Genomic DNA, 21,056 nt, shown 5'->3' on the forward strand with positions numbered 1-21,056 from the left:
CATCAGTGGTCTAGTATGAAGTTATTGGTTAAAAATAAGGTTTTCCCATGATCAAAGTTCAAGTACTGAGAGATATCTCCAATTTGTTTATTCCTTCAATCCTCAACAGTTGCTTTTTTTAAATAATGTTCATCATGATTTTCCTTCGGTTCCTCTCACTGTCTCTTTTCAACTACGGTCAAGGTAGAGTGCACAGAATAGCTACCAGAGAGAATAAAAAGATCGGTGCATGTAAGAAGACAGTTCTGTGCTGCAGAGCACTAGGGCCTGGGGACCATCCCGGTGGGTGGGCGTTCTCTTCTAGAGGATGGTAACGCACCCTGAAAGTATCCTACATGTATCATGTGTATATCACTGGACCCTTTCAGGTTGAGAGTTTAGAAAAAGCTTAGAAATCAGGAGCAAATTGGACAGGAGTTGAGAAATGACTTTCGTACACATCTGTAACAAAGATGAGGAAAGAACCCTGGACATCAGACTCTCCCAGTTCACTGCCTTTCTCCTTCAGTGTGGCCACCGTCAAGATTTCATACAACACTGCCTTTTCAAGGGCAAATTGGTTTGTTTGTTTGTTTGTTTGCAAGGAGCAAGAAACTTCTTAAGCATGGAGTAAAGCTTGTATTCCAAGAGATTTGGTTGCAGTCCTGTGAAGTTTTCACCCCTCATCTCCCTTGACCAATTTCTTAACAATTCTCTTCTCACTCTGAGAAACGCAAATGCTCCTTCATATCATTTTGACACTGATAAACTAAGAGGTCCAGTGCTGAATGATAGCTCTTCCAAGTCCCGTATCATCAGAAGAAACTGAAGATTTGTGTGTGTGTGTGTGTGTATGTGTGTGTGTGTATGCACGCGCAACTGTGGTGTCTTGCAGTGGAGACATGGTGCAGGCTAAAGTCTCTTTAATCCAAGTTCTCTGTCTTAAAATGAGTAGCTAACAATTTAGCTTACCATGTCATACCTTTTTTGTACTTGTTTTGGTCATGCTTCTTTGGAAGAGTTGCCAGATAAAACACAGGATCTAGGTTTAATAATGAATTTCAGATAAACAGAGAACAAATTTCTAGTAAAACTGTGTCCAAAAATAATGTTTAGGACAAAATTATACTAAAACACAATTTGTCGTTTATCTGAAGTTCTAATTCATTTGGGTGCCTTTTTTTTTTTTTTTGAAAATCTGACCAGATTCTTTCTAGTACTTTGAATTTTAATTTTAAGGGACTGTAGAAATTCTTGACCTAGGAACATAGACCCAGATAGAAAGAGAGGAGTCATGTTAATGGTAACCCCGACACACACCCCGCGTGGGCACCAGAGCCCCGGCCTCTTTCTCAGCATGGCCTGTGCCTCCCTCACCCCTCAGGTTCATGGAATTTGAGGCGAAGGAGGAGATGGAGATCCAGCAGGTGCAGTGGATGAAGTGGGTGCAGGGCCTGCCTTCTCCAATCCCACCGAAGCCAGAACCTTGGGGGCCCCCAGCCCCCAAAGTGGGCCCACAGCCAGGTAGCCACCTGCCCACTGGAGCTGAGCGCAAAGGTAACAGGGACCCAGGGATGGCACTGTCCCCACATTGGTCCTTTCCCTCAAGGGGGGCACTGGTCTTTGCACCTGAGCAGCCACCCGGAGGGGTCTCAGCTGCGCTTTGTCACTGTGGGGTATTGACTTGGTCGGTTTTGTAACTCATCTCCCGCCTCCCTGCCTGAGGGCCCCACAGAAAGTCTGCCTGAGAAGCGGGCTCAATGGGGAGACCCTTGGAAAACTGGAGGTCCCACCCTTCCTCACACGTGGCTCTCCTAGGTGCCCCCACTTACCTTTCCCTCCTCACTCCCCGTCACTGTGGGTGAAGGTGCAGGTGGTCCTGACCCCACCCACGCCCACGTCAGTGTCCCCCAAGCACTGCCCTAGCCGACCCGAGCGCTGCCTGGTCAGGAGCTGGACGCGGGAGCCCCTCACCCTCCTTTCCTCCTCCCGCTCTGCCGTAGCCTGTGTGCCCAGGAAGGCCGGCCCCAGGGCCCAGCTCGCCCACCGGCAGCCACACAGATCCCAGTGGCCCCGGGAGACCAAGGCACCCAAGGAGAGTCCCCCTGAGGCTGTGAAAGAGCATGAGGACATCTTGGAGGAGCTGCTGGGGCCTGTCCACTCAGCCACTGGGGAGCCAGAGGCAGCATGCCCAGAGGACGGGACCTACCCGGACCTGGGTCTCCTGAGCTACATGGACCAGCTGTGTTCCCAGGAAGACTTCGTCACCAAGGTGGGCTGGGCCTGCAGCCTGGTGGCTGCAAGGTTCCAGGGACTGGCACTCTCAGCACCCAGGACTGGGGTTCTGCCCAGGCCTTTGGGACTTAAGCTCTGCTCCTTGTCCCTGAGCTGTGTGTGTGTGTGTGTGTGGCTGACTGCCACGGTGGTTTAACACATGCCATCTTGTGGAGGAGCATGGGGTGGGTCTCTGCTGTGCACTTTTGCTCCAAGTATCCGTGGCTCACAGGTTACTCCTGGACAAGGATGCTCACGGCCTCGTCCTTCCATCTTAGGTGGAGGCCGTCATTCACCCTCAGTTCCTGACAGACTTGCTTTCTCCAGAACCACAGCTGGATCTCTTGGCCCTAGCTGAGGAGTTGGAGCAAGAGGAAGGACTCGCCCTGGAAGAGGTGAGCCAGAGGACACTCAGGGAGACAGGGGAGGGAGGGACCCCAGGTAGAAGAGGGAAAGGAAGGGACACCCAGGGAACCAAGGGAGCAAGGACCCAGGTGAGCGGGGGAGGGGTGGGGCCCCAGAGCAGGAGGCCCACAGGGCTCTCCCCTGCCTGGAAGGCCTGGCATTGCGGGGGGCCCACTAGGGACTGGGGGCAATGCAAGACCACAGGAAGGAGAGGATGGGGCTCTGGAGAGAAGGGAAGGACACACAGCTGGGGACAAGGCCCAGGAGGACAGCAGGAGTGCTGCAGTGTGTGTACTTTGATTGGATCCTGGGGACATTCCCCCTCCTGCCCCCTAGTGCCGTCATCCCCCTGCCCAGCCCTCCTCCCCTCACCTGCATATGCGGGGCCAGTCACTGTCCACCCCCTCCCACAAGCTGGTGCAGAAACGACTCCTGGCCCTGAAGGAGGAGTCGGGTGTGCAGGCACCCACCACTGACAGTGCACCCTCTTTGGACTCAAGTCCTCGTGAGTCTGACGTTGGCCAAGATGCCTAGAGGCATGACCAAGGCCAGCTAGGGGTCAGCGATGAAGACAGTCCACCAGAGATTGATTTTGAGGAACTTACAAGGCGTTACAGAACAGACAGTGGCCTGGTCAGGCCCAGACGCTTTATTATCTCTGCAGGGCGTCAGGGTTTCCCTCCACCCCGGGCTGGACAGCCCCCCTCACCTCCCCAGGGTCAAAGGTGCACTGCACCGAGCCTGGGACCCAGGGACGCCTCCGTTCTCAGAGGGGCCTCTCCTGTTAGGGAGGCCCAGGGCCAGGGGACAGTCCCGTGAGGACAAGGAGGAGGTCCCCAGGTGGGACTGTATCTCGGCCAATCAGAGCTCTGCCCTGGGCCCCTCGAGATCTGTCTGCCCTGGAGGTCGGGGGGGGGCTCCCCAGGCCCTCTTCCCTCAGAGAACCGGCGTCAGCCCAGCTCCTCCGCCAGCTGCCACGCCCAGGACGCAGGCTCTGTGTGGAGGCCCGGTGTCTGCTGAGAAGCTGCCCAAGCCCGCCCTCGGGGTCCCAAGGCTCGCCCCTCACAGCGAGAAAAGAGGACGTGCGACCCATTTGTCGCAGGGAGCAGCAGGAGGAGGAGGAGGAGGCACCAGCAGGAAGCAGCGGGCTGGCCCCCCAGGGGGCCCCGGGGGGAGCTCAGGGGCTCCTCCTCACTCAGCGCTGGTCCCGGCTGACGTGGGGGGCAGGGAGGGAGGGCGGGACCATCGGGGCAGAGGGAGGGGTAGGGAGTTAGAGGCTGGGGGAGGTGGGTCTGGGCGGCTGTGGGTGGGAGCAGCACCTTCACGGGATATAAAAAAATGGGAATAAAAATAGTTTTGTTCAGAAATGTTCTCAGACCACTGTAGTCTTATTCATGTCTGCCCTGCTCCACAGAGGGCTCCTGAGAGTGAGGATGAGGAGGTCCCAGGAGCTACGGGTCCACGGGGGGCCGACTAGGTCTTCCTCGCGTTGACACAGGGACCTCAGATGCTCCTGGGAGCCCCCAGCTCTCACCGTCCCCAGGTACCCCCACATCGTCCTTCTTTCTCAAGCCTGCTTGGCCACGGGCCGTGGGGCACCCCATCATCGTCTGCACCCCTGAATGAGCTAGGGCTGGAGAGCTGTTTTCATGCCTTTCGTGCCTCCAGACGCTCGCCAGTTCTCTAGGATGGAGCCTGGAGGCAGCCCTGGTCTTTGGGGAGCTTCTCTGCTTCCCTGAAGCGGCCGATGGCAGGCCAGGGCGTCCTGCCTGGGCGTCCTGACCAGAGAGGATAGCCTGGGCCTGAGGGACAGGACTTCCTGCCTCTCTGCCCCGTTGCACAGGGAGCCTCCTTGAGTCTCCTGGGGTTCCTGCAACCTGGGGAGTGGTGCAGGCAGCTCCCTCTGCATCCCAAGGCCACAAGGGGAATGGGCTGAGAGGAAGGTGCTGGGGCGCCTGTTAGAGGTGCGTAAAAGGGGAATGAGAGCGGGCGGCGCTGTGGGATGTGTGGGATTTCTGTGCGGGAGCATCTTGTCCAGCTGAGGGAGGATGACCCATCTTGCTATGGCCTTAGGGGCTGACAGGTCTACAAAGACACCCCACAATTATTGTTCCTTCCCTTCCCACCCATGGCTGGATACGTGTGTGAACTGGTGTCGACACAGATTTGTATTTGCTCCTACAAGGGAGCCCTCCTGCACTGCCGGTGGGAATGCAGTTTGGTGCAGCCACTACGGAAAACAGCATGGAGGTTCCTCGAACAACTAAAAGTGGACTCGCCCTGTGATCCAGCAGCCCCACTCCTGGGCATGCATCCAGAGGGAACTCTAATTCGAAAAGACACCTGCACCCCAGTGTTCCTGGCAGCACGATACATGATAGCCGAAGTCCAAGGTCTGCCATTTGCAGCAGAAGTGGGAGTTCTTGCCACCAACTGTGAGAGAATCCACACAGCAGAGGCAGAGGGACCAGGGAACAAGTGTCTTATCGCTCAGAAGGGGAAAAGGAAGGAAAGTGCTGGGGCAGGGAGGAGGGAAGACACAGCGCTGGAGAGAGGAAGACATGCTTGTGTTGGGAGCCATCAGCCAAGATGGGCAGAGGGACAGCTCTGGCCTGGGTCTGGCTACGCGGGCTTTTATGGGAGGCTTCCACCCCCGTGTTCTCGTTCTGGGTGTGATGGAGCCAGTCAGTCCTGGTTTGAGTTTTTCAGTCCTTCTGTGGAATTTTCTGGTTGTTGTCGTGGCAACCGTCAACTGTCATGGTGTTGGTGGGCGTGTCACTTAGCATGCTAATGAATTACAGTGAACTATAATGAGGCTCAAGGTCCCCTGGAAGTCACATCCTCCCCCATCTTGGACCGGGTTCTCACCAGTTCTTGTTTCTTCTTAGCAGCTGCCTCCTGAGATTTAGATAAGAATAACTGATTTCTATTCGAGGGAGGCGTGGGGTGTAATCCTGGGGGCAACAGCTGTGGTAACAAAAAGGAAAGTTGCTTTGAACCAGAATGCTTGCAACCTGGTGCAACCAGCATCCCCTAGAAAACCATCTCCAAGGATTCTGTTCAGCCATGAAAGTTTTGAAGGGAAACGGGAGAGTAAGCTCAGTTAACAGAGATGGTCAGAGTCACTGCCGCCCCCCAGCGCCTGCAGGCTTGTCCTGATCAACTGCTTGATCCCTCTCTTCTGTGACTCAGGGAGGCCGGGGAGACATCAGCTTTTCTATAAATGAGAGGTGGGGAGGGGGCTCAGGGTCCCGCTCCCTTTCAGTTTCCCTCCCTGTTACACTTCGTGTCCTGCTCTGGTGCCATCTGCCACGTGGCACCGCCACACTCCCCCGGCGGTGGACACAGTGCCCTCCAAGTCCAGACGGGCTCTCGCGATTCTTATCTCCAGTGTCTGTAAGGGTTACTGTCTCCTGAGGGGCCTGTGAGCATCTCGGCTCCCCTCTGCTGTAATGTGCCCGTTCATGCCTTTGGCACATTCCCTGCTGTCCTTATCTTGTCTGTCACCTGTGAGCTCCACGGACGTAGGGGGAACCTCTTGCTGCTTTCAGGCATGGTAAGTGTCTTTTCTTAGTCCCGTGGCCATTAGTTCTGTCGCAGACACAGTCACTCCTTGTGCAGACAGTTACAGGGCTCTGACGACCAGCTGTGCTTCTGAGGTTCTGCCTGAGCAGCTCTGGAGTCAGCCTGAGACTTGCTAACACAGGACGGAAACCCCGTGCTTCCAACCCTCTGCTACCTGCCGCTCCGTGCCCCAGCCCTGCGCCTTCAGCCCCGAGGACTCTGCCGTGATCCCGGACACCCAGAGCCTCTGGGCCTTCCCAGCCAACACCCTGGCGGCCAATGTAGACGAGTGGGAGGGAGGTTCACCCCCACAGGGAGCATGGGTCCCACAGACGCATCCAGCTGGTCCAGCAGGGGCTGTCAGGTGGACGGTGCCAGGCCTTTTTTTAGCATCTGCTCTGAGGCCAGAATTCACACTACCAGATGAAGGTTTGCGTTCAGACTTCCTGATGATGACGCAAAGGGAGACCCTGCGATGATTCCTGAGAAAGCTGCAGGCCCGCTTTCTGCTCCGGGTTTCTGCCAGCCCCGCCTTCTTCTGGGGACCGTGGTGCTCACACAGGTGCCCCCACCTCACTCGACGGGCCCTCACAAAGGGGAAGGGGCTGTGCCACTCGGGAGGGAGGGGCCCACAGGCTTTACTGAGTCACCCTGAAAGGGGTCTGAGTCCCCAGTTTCTCCCACACTGCATTCCTGCCCATCCCACCTACCTTCTTAATCAAACTTGAAACTCAGGGGCTTTGCAGGGTGGGGAGGGGGAGTGGACCCGGCCTGGAGAGCAGCCTGGGGAGGGAGCGGGCCACCTGGGAACTCCCTGGGGGAGGATGCACCGTCTTTTTATAAAAGAAATGTTCACCTGTTGAGATATAAGGGCGTCATTCTGGCTTGTACATGAGTTATCTTGAATTTTATGCTAACTAAAGCAGCCTGTGTGTGTCCTATCAAACGTACGTTGTACTTCTGTGTTAATTATTAAGGAAAAGGGCACATTGACCAGTGTTCAAAATAAAGATTAAACGCCCCTCTTCCCGGGATGCTGAAGCTGGTCCTCCTTTGGTGGTAGGACTCCCATCCCAGGGGCCAAGGCTGTGCTGTGCGTGCTGTGTGTGTATCTGCTGGTCCGATTTTTCCTTTTTTGAAAACTTGAAGAAATGCACCCCCGCCTTGTTTCATGCTTTTGTTCTGACAAGGAATGAAACTGTGCTGGAAACCCTGCTTCTCCGGAGCGGTTTCTCAGAGTGCTCTGGAAGCAAGCGGGTCCAGATTGGTCCTCAGTTTGGCTCAGATAAAACTCTTTTCTGTTCTTCTTCTTGATTGTTTGTTGACGACTTTTCTTGACACTTTCTACTTAATCCATTTAGTTTGCCACTTCAGGGCAGAGGGCCTCACGTCGGCGCTGTTGCTCCGAAGCTGGAGTTTAAGTGCACTGGGCGAGCTGGGCAGAGGTCGTGCCTGGCGGGAGGCGATGGGCGTGGGGTGGGGTCCCGCCGGAGAGGTGGGGCCTGGAGCTCCTGCAGGCGCTGAGGGAGGCGAGAGCGCACAAGTGGCTGTACCTGGGAAAGAGCGAGCCCCTTTGCAGTTACTATTATTGCTGTTGCTAATGTTGAAGGGACAAGCAGTGGAGGCTCACTAGCCACGGAGGACCGGCTTGGCTTGGTAGGTGGTGAAGCACTGAGTCTCAGGGGGATTCCCTGTGGTGGCCGGTCCCCGGGGTCTCATTAGAGCGCGGCATCCCGCGTTAGCTAAAATTAGCCTCCAGTCTCCAGAGAGCCGCGTTGTTCCTGGTGGTGTCCATGCACTTGCTGTGTCACCTGAAGGCCCCCAGTCCCTGTCCCACACCCCAAACGCCACCTCGGGTGGGCAGCACAAGACTCCATGTGGTCCTAAAGGGAGAGAGGTCTCTGAAGGGCTAGCTGGACCCTCTCCCTCTCCTCTGCTCTTTCTGGGTAGTCTGTTTGCTGAGAAACTCAGCGTATTAGCTCCCAGCAGCTGTCTCTGCTCAGCACAATGCTTTCGGAAGGTTGAGCTCTGGGTGCTGTTATGGGCTGAGTCGTGTCCCCCCAGAATATGTATGTCGAAGCCCCTCCCTACCCTCAGGATCCCAGAATGTGACTGCATTTGAAGAGAGAGCCTTTACAGAGGTGACTGAGTTAAAATGAGGTAAGTAGGGTGGGTCCTAATCCAATATGGCTGGTGTCCCTGTAGGAAGAAGAGACTGGGATACAGACACACACTGAGGGAAGACCACATGAGAACACAGGGAGAAGGCGGCTGTCTACTAGCCGAGGAGAGAGGCCTCAGGAGAAACCGCCCTGCCCACACGTCCGTCCTGGACTCCCAGCCCCCAGCACTGTGAGAAATCAATGTCTGGTGCGTAAGACCCCAGTCTATGGTGCTTTGTTACACAGCCTAAGCTGACTGATACAGATGCTAAGAGGTTGAAGATGGGGACAGGGAGCCCTGTGAGCATGGAGTGACCTGCCACCTAGAAGGGGAGCCCCCCAAGCCAGCGGTTTCTCTGGTCTTTTTCGAAGCTGGGAGAGGGAGGAGGGAAAGGGAGGCCTCACCAGGTGAGATTTACAAAAGAGCAGCCTGCAAAGATGTTTGCCGCAGTGAAAAATGTCGCCTCTCTCCTGCAATTTGGAAGCTGCACAGACCTTCCCACAAAGTCTGTCCCATGGACCGGGAAGATCCCCCACCCCACCCCACCTGTCAACCTGGGGCTTCATTCCAGCCAAACGGTGACGGTGATTCTCCCAGGAAAACCCGCCTCAGAAGCACCACTCAGGGCGTGATGCTGGCCTCACGCAGGACGCGTGGCGACTGTGCTCTGGAGAAAAGGTCACGGAGCGATGCCCGCCCGCAGCGGGAAAGGGAGACACGCTGGGCACCGTCCCGGGCAACCAAGTCGTCACCCGCGCGGCACTGCAGGATGGAAACGCTTCTAAATGACTCCCTGCCACACGAAGAGCGAGGTCCTCCCCACCAACTCACAGCAGACGGTCGTCACCCCCTAGAGAAATCAGTGCAGCCTGGGGACGGCCTCGGACCTGCTTTGCGGAGGAACAGAACTGAGGGCCTGATTGAAGGGCCATGGTGTCGGGTGGACAACCGTCCTGGAAGGTTCCGCCCACTCCAGTCTCCTCTCTCCCCTCTGAGCCCAAAGCTGCCAGAGATCCCCACGCTCTGTCCCCCCCCCATCACAGACCACTTAATGTCACATTTAATGTCTGTCATCCCAGAAGCTTGCCGAACGAATGGATGAAGTGTTAGTGTTAGTTAACATCCAAAGCCTTGAATTAAGGTAATGCATCCTTCCCCAAACCAAAGATTATTGGTAACAAGTAAAATCATCACGATGCGCAGGTAAGCAGACTAAAGGTAATGACTCTTGTTTCAGACAGGGAAAACCAGTAAAAGAACACAGGAAAGAAAAACGATGCATCTCATTCCTCATCACTGAGAAAGCCAAACCCCAGATCATAGCCTTAACCCGGGGATTCATATTTGCCTGGAATAATAAAAGATGACGTAGGATGGAGACATGGTCCAGCGCATCGCTGGCCAGCCTCCTCCCCGTTACTCCACAGCCGGAAAGAGAGAACATTCTCTTTACCCCGGAAGACTGGCCCCTTCCTGCAGTCAGAGAGCCCCCCAGGTCGGCCCAGCCCCGCACGAGGAGCGGCAGCGTCAGGAGGAGGAAAGAGATACACATGGAAACAGAGCCGCTGAAACCCACTCTAAGTAAGGAGAGGAACTGAGAGGGGGGAGGAGGGGCGTGGGGAGCAGGGCTGTGCGGGAGTGGGCGGGAGGGCCTGGACGGAGCTTTGGGGAGCAGAAGCCAGGGGGCTTTTAGATGCGTAGTGGGGGCTGTGGGACGGGTCTCCTTAATGACTTTTCAAATGATGTAAGTAACAAGTGAAATCTTCTAATTACTATGAGCCGTGGGTCTCTGAGGGAGCCTGCCCACAGGATACAGGATTACAGGTGACTTTCACGTGGAGTAGAGAGAGATGGTCCAGGATTTTAGGCCTGAGACTCGCTTCTGGCCGCACCAGGATTAAAGGCCTTCTTTCAGACCCCAGTCGGGGCACGTTCTGGGTGTGACGTGGCTGGGTCCGGCCCGGCGCCAGTGCCCCCATTCTGCTGCCGCCACCACAAAGGCAGAGGGAGACTGCAGAAGTAACACTGAACGCGCAGTCACAACTGCGGAGGCGTTGCAGAGAACGGAAGTTCACATTTAAAGAGAAAACCAGACTTACGCTGCATCTTGGCAGTTCACTAAACCAAATAAAATTTCTCAAAGGGCTGGTCCTTGGGGCGCTGCAAACTTAAAGCAAACTCTTCTCAACCCTCAGGCAAACAGGCAGTTTGAACACTGGAGTGTAATTTCACTCCCCGACAGAGACATTAAAATGACAGCAAAGGGGTGCTTTAATGATGGGGAAACAAAAGAGGGACCGACCAGAAATGTCTGAGGCTCTAAAAGTGACAGGGGGCGGTGGCTGACCCCGCAGGCCCACACGTGGAGGACCCCAGCCAGTGCTGGGGAAGTGGGACTGGTTTACACCTGGGGATCCTCAGAGGCCGGGGACCCTGTAGCTCCAGACGCCCCCTGAGGGGACACACGGCACATCCGAGGACCATGGGATGAGTTCAGGAAGTCGGTAGACCTAGACTCCCTCCCCACCCTGCTGCCCTGGGTGACCCACCTCATCACCTAGGGGTGGCTGGTGGGCTCCCGTGGTTGGAGAGGAGAGCTGGAGGAGGGGTGCCGAAGTGAAATCAGGTAACCAGGGGAAGATGTGTGCCCCCCAGCAGCCCCCAGAGTCCAGGCAGCCAACAGCGGACGAGAGGACGTTTCCTGATCAATGTGACCAGCCTGGGAGGAGAGTCTCACCAACAAAATGGCGCCACAAGGTCACCGCCACGGGGAGCTCACAGTTACCACCCACTGGGCTCCGCTCAGCCCCCTGAACCCACTGGGTCCCACTTAAGAGGTGAGAAGACACTGCTTTCGTGGATCTAGAACAAAATACAAGAAAGAAGGAGAGAAAGGAAGAGAAGAGAGACTCAGAAGACACTTGTGGGGTGTGCGTGTGTGACTGTGGTGTGTATATGTGAGTGTCGTGTGTGTGTGTGCGTGCCAGGGGGAAGTACTGGCGTGTGTGGTATGTGTGCCATGTTTGTGTGTGTGGTGTTGTGTGTGGTGTGTATGGTGTGTGTGGTGTGTCTATGTGTGTGTGGTGTTGTGTATGTTTGTGTGGTGTTGTGTGGTGTGTCCATGTGTATGTGTGGTGTGTCTGTGTGTGGTATGTGGTATATGTCTACATGTGGTGTTGTGTGAAGTATGTATGGAGTATGTGTGATGCATCTGTGTATGCTGTGGTGTGTGTCTATGTGTGGTGTGATGCATGTGTTGTGTGTGTGATATGTATGATTGTGTGGTGTGTGTGGTACTGTGTGTATGAGGTATGGTGTGTGGGGGTTTGTGTATGGTATGTGTGTGGTATGTAGTGTGTGTGTCTGGTGTGTACATGGTATGCGTCTGTGTATGGTATGTATGTGGTGTGTGGTGTGTCTGGTGTGTGATGTGTGTCTATGTGGTGTGTGTGGTGGTGTGTGTGGTATGTAGTGTGTGTATCTGTGTATATGGTGTGTACATGGCATGGTGTGTGTAGTGTGTGTCTATATGGTACGTGTATGGTGTGGAGTGTGTGTGGTGTGTATGTGTATATGGTGTGGTGAGTGTGTGTGGTGTGCAGCATGTGGAGTGGGTGTGTATGTGCATTTAGGCTGTGTGTCTGTGTGGTGTGTGTGTGTGCTCTCCTGGTGGCTGCCCGGCACAAGAACACACCAGTGAAACCGTGGGGACCTCCGGGGTGACCCATGACCCTGCAGGAAGAGTGTGGCTGGGCATCCTCAGGCTGCAGCCAGAACTGCCTGCTCATCGGGCAGCCTGGGTGTGACAGGAGACGCCACAACCCTGGGCTCCATGCAGTGACTTCAACACGGAGAGCAGTGCTTCCCTAATGCGGCGCACACAGACACCCGGGGATCCCAGGGAAAAGCGGGGCTCGGGCTGGGCCACTGCTGGGGTCTGAGTGTCTGTGTGCCCCTAAGGTTCACGCGCTGCAGCCCCCCCCCCAGTGTGATGATACCTGGGGGTGGGCCTCCAGCAGGTGCGGAGGGTTGACGAGGCGTGAGGATGGGCCCCGGTGGGACTAGTGCCCTTAGAAGAAGAGACGTCAGAGCTCTCTCTCTACTTCCCCACGTGTGCGGGCAGAGGAGAGCCCTCGCCAGGAATCCACCGCACACCGCCGTGATCCTGGACTTCAGACTCCAGCACCTGAGAAATAATTATCAGCGGTATTTTGTGGGGGTGGCCCGAGCCGACCACGACAGCCAGGATGCTGCAGGTCCCACCGCCCCCAGCCCGCACTTAGGGCTGTCGACAACCATCGTGCTGCTGGTGGTCCAGGACCACAGGAGGGCCTCAGGGGTGCAGGGTAAAGATGGGAAGCAAAGAGTACTCACAGGGAGCGCACCGGCGGGGACTTCAGTGGGACACACACGTGTGCAGTGGCTTTACCTTCGGATGACAGGGCTTTCCGCCTGCTTTTCTGCAGTGAGCACGTTTTGCTGTTGTAATACAAGTGGCCGAAGGCACCCGTAGAAACAGCAACCAGTTCCATTGTTCTCTGATAAAAGGTTGGAAATACTCTGCCTGAATTAAAAATTTTAAAAATAACTGTAAGGGATGTTAGAATAGTAAACAGAATGTCTTCTGGGAACAACAGTGCTGCACAGGACACATCACTCTCCCAGCCTGAGCCACGCCCTCAAGGAGGAGGCACGTGCCCTGCAGGGCTGGGGCAGCTATGGGGTGGCCTCCGCCCGGGACCCCTCCCTCCCTCCTCTGTGGAATGCTCGCGCCACACGCAACCCTGGAGCGGCTGCTGCTCCAGCCCCTGTCCCTCGTGGCGACGAATAAGCGTGTTTACCAGGAGGGGTGTACCTCTACTGTTTAGGAAGTCTGGTTGTGGTTGACACACACTCACATGTGCATGCACAGTTTGTGGATGTTGCACCTGCAAGAGATGCCCACCCACCCCTAAGAATGTACGATTTAAAATACAGTAATTGTGGGGGTAGGAATAGCTCAGTGGTAGAGTGTGTGCTTAGCATGCATGAGGTCCTGGGTTCAATCCCCAGTACCTCCATTAGAGAAATTAAAAAAAAAAAAGTACAGGATTAGATCTTACATGTTTTCACCACAAAAAAGAAACGGTAACCACATGATGTGACAAAGATGGTAACTAACACTATGGTGCTGGAAAAAAATACCACGATTAGGTGTTTGGAGAAGAAAATTGCACTTTTTATACTTTATTTCTGGGGCAAATAATGAAGGAGTTAGTTCCACCAAACATGCCTTTAGTCAACCCCTGGACCCCAGTGACGCTGGGTCTCAGCCTCTGTGGTGATAATCTGACTGGGGGTGAGGGGGGTCAATAGGACTTCACCGTGGGGTCCCCAGTCCTGCTCTAAGGAAGCCAATGGCGTGGCCTCACCCTTGTGGATTCAGCAGTCACGTCCTGGGTTCAGCAGGTGGCCCGCACTGCACCGCAGAGGGCCTCGTTAGGGGAACTCAGGGATTCCTGCGTCCTACAAGGGACACTTTTGCTCCAAATTCCCAGCTGAGGGACCCAGCAGGCCAAGTGGGCGGCAAACGGAAACCGGGCCAGAGGTGGGTGCCCGGTATTTCACGATTCCAGTTGTGTGGATCAGAAGGCGGGTGGCCGTCTCCAGCAGGTGGACCAGCAAGACGAGAGGCCGGGGCGCTGGTAACGGGCCCTGCTCACAGCCCTCTTGCTATCAGTAGATTGTGTGAGGATTTTGTTTACCTGGATTGATCGGCATCTTTGAAGATATGGAGGTTTCATCTTGAAGACGTGACTACGCAGCCTTGAGATTTTCTTTTCTTTCTAAGATACTATGATGCTATTTAAAGGAAGCGTAAGAAAACAAAGGGGAAAAAGTGCCCCAAGAAGATTCAATCAAAAAAAAAAATGCCATATGACATCATTTATATGAAGAATCTAAAAAATAGTAACAATAATAATGACACAAGTGAACTAATTACTATTTTGATTTCTTGAATATGTGTAAGCGCATCTCACTGTCCATTATGATTGGATTTCCGCCTTCTGTTGATTCTTATTTTGTGGTTGGCTTTATTCCTTTGATAATTATGTAAATTTAAAAAGCTAAAGACCTAATCTGTTCTTAGAAACAGTAATTAGTACATATATGAAAACTAAAAAATGTGCAGGGTACTGTTTGTATGTATTTACACGCAGTGTAATGTGCATGTGCGGTCGGACTGTAATAATTCTACATAATAAAGCTGGAAAAACAGAACGGAGCGAGCGGGGTATTCCTTGAGCACTTCCCGCCTAAGGGCGCTTGGTCCGCCAGAAGAAGCAAGGAAATCGGGACTCCGGGTGCAAATAGGTTTGTTTATTAAAGCAAATAGATTCTGCAAATGTTAGTAATAGATACAGTTGTGAAGCATGTCATTAAAATAAAGACGTCTCCAGAAAAGGTATCAATAAATGCGTTTCTATACCCGAGGGGCTGTGTGGATGCACGTTTCGCGACGCTTTCCGGCGGCCAGGTGTGAAACCGCCCGCGCTCTCGCGGAGGGAGCGGCGCCGACAGCAGCGCGGGCAGCCCCCCCGCACCGCTGCGGGGCCCCCGAGCCGCGCCCGCCCCCTACGGCGGCGGAGCGGGCGGCGGCGGGCGGCTCCCCGGCCCCGCTGGGCGCGCGCTGAGCGGGGCGCGCCGGTCCGCGCCCGGAGACGCCCCCAGCTCACCCGGAGAAGTTCTGGAAGATGTCCGCCGCCTCCGCCCAGTTCCGGAAGCAGGCCGGGCCCCGCTCCCGGATCTGCCTCCGCCCCTTGTCGGTGATGACCTCCCCGCTGGGCTGCAGGATCAGGAGCCTGGGGGTGGCGGTGACGCGGTACCTGGTCCTCAGCTCACTGCGGGGGAGGAGAGGGCGGCCCGGGTCAGCAGGCCGGGCCGGCTGCTGCACGCGCGGGGGCCTCTTCGGAGCGTCCCCCGCCCTCGTGCCCGCCCCGCTGCGCCGGGCGCCCCGCTGCGCCTCTTCCCTCCTCGCTGCCGGGCGGCCGCGCCCCAGCCGGGGCAGGCCCGGAGGAGGGGCCGCAGCGACGGGCCTGTTCGGCACCTGCGCGGCGCGACACCGCAGCCGCAGCCGCAGCCACGGCCGACTGCCGAGCACCTGCGACGTGGCTGGGGTGCCTGAGGAGCGGAACTGCTTGCCTTAGTTGACTTTAAATTTAAGGAGCCACAGGTGGCTAGTGGCTGCCCAATCGCGCAGTGCAGTTTCACGCCCACAAATAACCCCACGAATGTACATGCTCTCCTGCATCTCAAGCGGTTGAACTGTGTCAGGTACGTATAATGGTAAAAGTTTAAATTCCCTGAGCTCCAGAGAAACGCAAAGCCTTGCTAGAGTTCCTCCCTGCGGACTCAGGGACACACCGGTCAGCGCTGTGCATGAAACCTGTCTTGGCTACGTTTACCGTCGTGTGTAACCCCTCGAGAAGCCTTTTTACAAAACTACTTGTGTTCTTTTAGGGAAAGAAGTGCCCTCGTTCTCAGTTCTGCAAATCCTCATAACCCTCGAGGGATTACTGCCCTCAAGACAGGACAGCTGAGTGAAAATCCCGGTCCTGGACCACGGCGGGCTTGCCGTGGCCTCGCGTTAGCAGTAATCTGCTTTCCCTCATCTGTCGCCCTCCGGACTGCGAACTGGAGTGGAAGGAAGGACGCACCTGAGACCCTCCTGTTACCAAATGTCCCCGTGACACCTCTGTCAGGGTCTTCCTGCTGCTGCCCGATATCCAGGTCCAAGACAGATCTTCATTCCAGCAGGAAAAAAAAAATAAAAAAGAAAAGCCACAGTGCCTACACCCAAGGAGGAGAGACTGCACCTTGTTTCCAAACGTCTATGAAACAGTGACAAAACCAGCCATGTCCCCAGTCATAAAGGGATCTTAATAAATTGTAAATAATCAATGGTACACAAGCCACTCAATCGGACCATAACATAATGCAGTTGGAAACCAGTAAGAAATGTTTGGAATGAGTTAAAAACGAAACAACCGTGTGTTATATATGAAACAGCCATGCAGACACACAAAGCAACTAAAGCAGGGTGACGCGGAGCACACCGCGGGCCCCCAGCTGCAGGTGCTATGACACAGTCGAGAGGGTCGTGTCTCAGACACTCACACCCAAACCTGAAAGGCCTCTAAATGGGTGAGTTCTGTGTTTAATTTGAGACGCTCAAAAAACCATGATGGAGCAAACACAGGGGAAGTAGAAAGCAGGCAAAGGACGGAGGCCAGAGATCACCAAACTAGGAAAGGAATCAAGGTGGGCTGAGCGATGAAACGAGACCCGTTCTCAGAAACGACTGAGAAGCAGAGTGAGGTTCTGTCAAGACTGACAAGGAGAAAAGGAAGACACGGTTGTATCAGGAACCAGGCGAGGCTTTGAGGAGCGGGGAGGAGGTCTGACTAGACTTCCACTGCTCCAGCTTACCTTCAGAGTCACCAAGTGGGCCCTCAAACCCCCACCCTGGCAGCCTTTGCCTGGGGACAGCTGTAACCTTGGCGCCAAGCGGGAGAGGCACCCAACCGCCTTCCTCCCCCGAAGTCACCTCCCTCCCCTCTGGGCGCTGTGTCTAGAGAGAACAGGCCAGGCCTTAGAGAGGAAAGAGCCTTGCTGCTGGCAGAATGAAGTGATAACTGAGCATTTCAACCATTCGGGGGAAACCCGAGAGCCTGGCTCCTCCTCGCCCTGGGTGCCGCTGCAGTGTTGGCTCCCCCCACCTCCACCTAATGCAGCACATCCTTGTCCCTGGCACAACGGCTTCTGGGTTGTCATGGCAACTTCTGGCTCCAGTCTCTTTGCATCTCAGCCACGGGCAGATTGTTACCAAGCAAATCTCTCTACTTGCTCCAAGCATCCATCAAACGAGCCCTGCAGGCGCCAATCGCCGAACAATTCTGGTCCAACCTTAGGGGCTACAGAGAGACCCCAGTCCCAGACACACACTCCTAGCACAGCAGTGGCCTTGGGCTCGAGCTAGAGGGCACAGGCCTTTGGGCCAGAAATGCTCCTAGTGTCCCCCGGGGCATGAAGGAGGAGGAGGAACTACCAGGCAGAGAAGTGGGGGCCCCAGGGTTGAGGGGATGTGGCATGTGTACGATCTTTGGAGGTGGCAGAGTGTGTGGAGTATTCTGGAACATCAGTTGTGCAGTCTGGCCAGAGCATGGGGGAAAGGGGCCAACAGGAAACAAGGTGCGTATGGGTCAGATGTGGGAAGGGGGCCTGCAGGAGACATGGGCTGAGCCCTGTGGACCACAGGAAGTACTGGAGAGATGGGACAGGGAGAGACGGGACCAGACCTGTGTTCAACGAAACGAAGCAGGTACCGGAATGAGAGTCCATCAGATGGGACACCAAGGCCCAGGGGCCAGTTAGCGTATTCTACTGGTCCAGGGCCTTAATGAACAAAGTATTAATGAGCAGGAAGATAAAGGAAGCACTGGAGAGTCGCAGACTCAGAGGATGCAGTGCCTGGATGGGGTCGTGTTGAGACAGGAGGGGCTGGGAACCTGGAGTGGGGCAGGGGTGGAGAGGCAGGCTAGACGCTGGGCGTAAGCACCGGCTGTAACTCACCAAGTGAGTGGCTCTAATGGAGTGGTCCTCTATCCCCAAAAGGAAGCCATGGCCAGCTGTCTTTTCCATCCAGCCAAAATCTGTTGGCCTGAAGCTGAGGTGCTCCATCCACCTGGCCCATGGCCAAGGGCAGTGGTCAGACCCAGAGAATGCAGACGCGGGCAGGTCCACTCCAGACCTCCTTGGGGTCCACCGACATTCCAGAGCCCACGTGGGTGTGAGTGTCATCAAGGAACAATCATAAAATCCATGCAAACCCACTACTGAATGGGGCTCGTGTGCCTGGGAGCACGGGACAGAAACTCCTGCTGGCGAAGCTGGAAGCTGTTGCCAATTCTCGGGCCCTTAACAAAGGGAAGGAAGGTGGCGGGATGGAACTGTGCCCATCGAGCCTGTCCCCTCACTCAGGCCTCTGGTCCACCTGCACACGGGCACCTGGGCAGGACCTGAGAGCGGGCCCTGTGCCCGCACTGCCTTCAGCTGAGGGACGTCAGTAAACACCGGCCTCTCAAGGCAGAAGGCGGCAGTCATCACCGGGTCTCGTGTGGGGCTGCACTGGGCAGCCGAGCCCTGGGCAGCCGAGCCCTGGGCAGCCAAGCCCTGCGCAGCCTGGAGGACAGGTGAGTGGCCCTCGGCATTCTCTTCCTGCAGGTGCATCTGCAGCAGAGCTGCCTCCGGCCATGCCCGGGCTAACCCCGTGGGGGGTCTGTGATGGTTTACCTCCTTCTGAGCCTCAGGCAGGTCAGAGGAGATCCGGGAGACACGGGATGGAGCATTTCGGCCACTGAGGGAAGACAGCCCATGACTGACGGGTGCCTGCTGTCCGGGCCCCACCTTCTCACAGCCCCAGCTGAACACCACGCCTTGCACACATTAACAACTTCCCAAAAGGCTGTCTGCAGACTTCCCACCTTCCGTAGGTCTCGTTCGTGGCAGCCATTTCCGCTTCTGCCCGTGATCTGATTCCAAAATGCAGGCCAGGATTAGCAGAATTTCGGGCATAGCTCCAAAAACTGCCCCCAGAATACTGCATTTCCTAACTTACGAATTGCAATGAAAGGGTTAACAAAGTTGAGCCTGGGAAGGGGGAGGCACAAAGAGCTAAATTCTCCCCACAGAGCACCCTCAGATTCCTCTGAGGTCAGGATGCCCAAGCACAGTGCCCGCGCCCTGAACTGCTGAGCCCCTGACCCAGTAACCCAGAAAAGCAGAGGGAGCGGGCACGTCCCCCACCTCCACCCCCACCCCCAGCGAAGCGGTGCAGGGGACACCGAGGCTCAGTGTCCCCACAAAGAGGAAGCCAGAGCAAGAAAGGACAGGTTCCCGAGCCAGGAACACCAGTCTCTGAGCCTCCACAGCGCATCTGTGAAATGGGCTACTGATGCAAAGCACTGACACGCCCGCTACTGATAGGGCTCTGAATTCGCGCATCGGCTCAGGGCTCCTGCGTCATGTGACGTGTCGTTGTCCTCGGACTGCATACCCTGCCCACGATCATGCCACGAGCAGGTCCCAGAGCCCGGGCTCTTTGCCTCATTACCAACTGCTAGTCCTGCCACTTTCAAAACTAAGTGTGTTCTTTCCAAAGCTGTGCGTAATTTGAACGCTAAGCAAATGCAAACTCATTTTACAACCACCACTAGACGTGAAGCTACATGAGTCCTTCCGCTGAGTAACACGGTCACTTGGATTTATTGTCGATGAGACTTTCTCAGTCCTGCCAGTGAATGAGGCCTCGGGAAGCAGGCACCCCTGGGCCTCATATCTTACCCGACAGCACCAAAAGCATGCGCTGGAGGAAAATTACTCCTCCAGGGAACTTTCCAAAGTTAGCTCCCATTTTTAATTGTCCAGAAGGAACGTCATCTCAGAATAATTAATCTGGGGGGAGGAGGGTAATGTCACAACTGAGTACTAATCCTCAGAGAAATCAACACATACTGCTTTAAAGCAAATCCAGAAATTCATCTCCCTATCTACTAAGGGGATGGTGGGGTGATGCACTTTGTGAGGGGCAAAAACCCTAAATCTGGACTCCTATGCCACAGGAGATGCCGGTATGCTAGACAGTGGGTGTCCATGCCATCTTCCCCTCTGCCAATCCTCCAGACCGCCCTCCTCCTCCCCAGACCCTCCCTCCTCCCCCCTCCGCCTCCCTCCTCCTCCCACCTTCTCCTTCCTCCTCCCTCCTCCCCTCACCTTCTCCTTCCTACCCCCTCCTCCCCTCACCTTCTCCTTCCTCCCCTCCGCGGAGCCCATGACCACAGCCACTAGAGCACTAGGCTCAGTTTCTAGCTTGTTCACAAACTCCAAAACCCAAAATAGCTGAGGGCCTAACCCTAACCCTAACCCTTTGTCATATCTTTTCAGAAGCAGGGGTGGGGCAAGATCCCTTCAGGGAGCAAAGATTTTTGTCACCTTTGACATCCGTCCCCTCATAAGTCCAAGAACCTGGTTCTTCCTACAGGAGCTGGAGATGCTTTTATGAAGTTTCAGTCACCGTCAGTGAAGGTAAAACCGCAGTGTGGCCGGCTCCGGGTTCCCCCAGCCCCTTGAGTCCTGGCCCTTCCCCCAGCCCGTGGCCCGCAGCCCCGTCCTACCGACCCACGTCAGTCAGTCCACAGTCCCCAGCTCTGACCTGAGCGGCCTTTCTGAGTCTCCCTCTCCTTCTTTCCAGATAAGGGGCCACAGCGTCTTCCCTGCGCAGCAGGGTGGGGCGTCCCCGGGCTGCTGTTCCCAGAGAGGGCTCCCTGGACCACAGCATCAGCATCACCAGAGCTCCTTGGAAATTCAGATTCCCAGAGCCTCAGACCCACCGGCCAGAGACTAGGGTGGGCCAGGGTCAGGCTCACCAAGCCCCCTGGTGATGCAGGTGGATGAGCCCCATCTGCCAACCTTTAGAGCCTCCCTGGGAAGCTGAAGCAAGTGACTTCCATGTAGCTGAGAGAGGGCCGAACGGATTAGGGAAGGGGTCGGGGTCTCAAAGAGAAGCGCAGGGACCGGGACTGGGGCGCGGGTTGGGGGCGCGTCCGACGTTCTCCCAGCACCTCCCCACGGCC

General features: G+C 55.7%; 2 protein-coding genes and 1 long non-coding RNA gene across 6 annotated transcripts in view; 2 read left to right on the plus strand and 1 right to left on the minus strand.

Annotated features, from left to right (window-relative positions):
• The first annotated feature begins 1,307 nt into the window (after window positions 1-1,307).
• LOC105065438 (NUT family member 2G-like) lies at window positions 1,308-15,059 on the plus strand. The gene is made up of 7 exons (XM_074355560.1): window positions 1,308-1,536; window positions 1,983-2,251; window positions 2,532-2,648; window positions 3,630-3,920; window positions 6,417-6,511; window positions 14,001-14,069; window positions 14,903-15,059. Exons 1-7 carry the CDS (start codon window positions 1,368-1,370, stop codon window positions 15,057-15,059), a joined length of 1,167 nt encoding a protein of 388 aa, XP_074211661.1. The 5' UTR covers window positions 1,308-1,367.
• The window catches only part of LOC123615539 (nucleoredoxin-like protein 2), a 40,287-nt gene continuing 29,514 nt past the window's right edge, over window positions 10,284-21,056 (minus strand). For all 4 annotated transcript variants that reach the window (XM_074355680.1, XM_074355682.1, XM_074355681.1 and 1 more), the window contains 2 exons: window positions 12,384-15,266; window positions 10,284-11,247 (listed from right to left, as the gene is read on the minus strand). In XM_074355680.1, coding sequence (XP_074211781.1) covers window positions 15,098-15,266 — 169 coding nt within the window. In that variant the 3' untranslated portion in view covers window positions 10,284-11,247; window positions 12,384-15,097. The remainder of the gene's footprint in view (window positions 11,248-12,383; window positions 15,267-21,056) is intronic.
• On the plus strand, window positions 15,260-21,056 carry LOC141575721 (uncharacterized). Its single transcript, XR_012503467.1, has 4 exons — window positions 15,260-15,699; window positions 15,886-18,617; window positions 20,368-20,508; window positions 20,675-21,056. It is a non-coding gene; the product is annotated as an uncharacterized LOC141575721 (long non-coding RNA).

Source organism: Camelus bactrianus, chromosome 31 (assembly GCF_048773025.1).
Source record: "Camelus bactrianus isolate YW-2024 breed Bactrian camel chromosome 31, ASM4877302v1, whole genome shotgun sequence".
NCBI lineage: Eukaryota > Metazoa > Chordata > Mammalia > Artiodactyla > Camelidae > Camelus > Camelus bactrianus.

Bases quoted from the DNA above. Each gene is read 5' to 3' on its own strand.
- LOC105065438 (XM_074355560.1), top strand. From the start codon at position 1,368: ATGGAATTTGAGGCGAAGGAGGAGATGGAGATCCAGCAGGTGCAGTGG. The intron at 2,649-3,629 runs GTGAGCCAGAGG...CTCCTCCGCCAG, and splicing joins AAGGACTCGCCCTGGAAGAG to CTGCCACGCCCAGGACGCAG. The intron at 14,070-14,902 runs GTAACGGGCCCT...TCCGGCGGCCAG, and splicing joins GACGAGAGGCCGGGGCGCTG to GTGTGAAACCGCCCGCGCTC.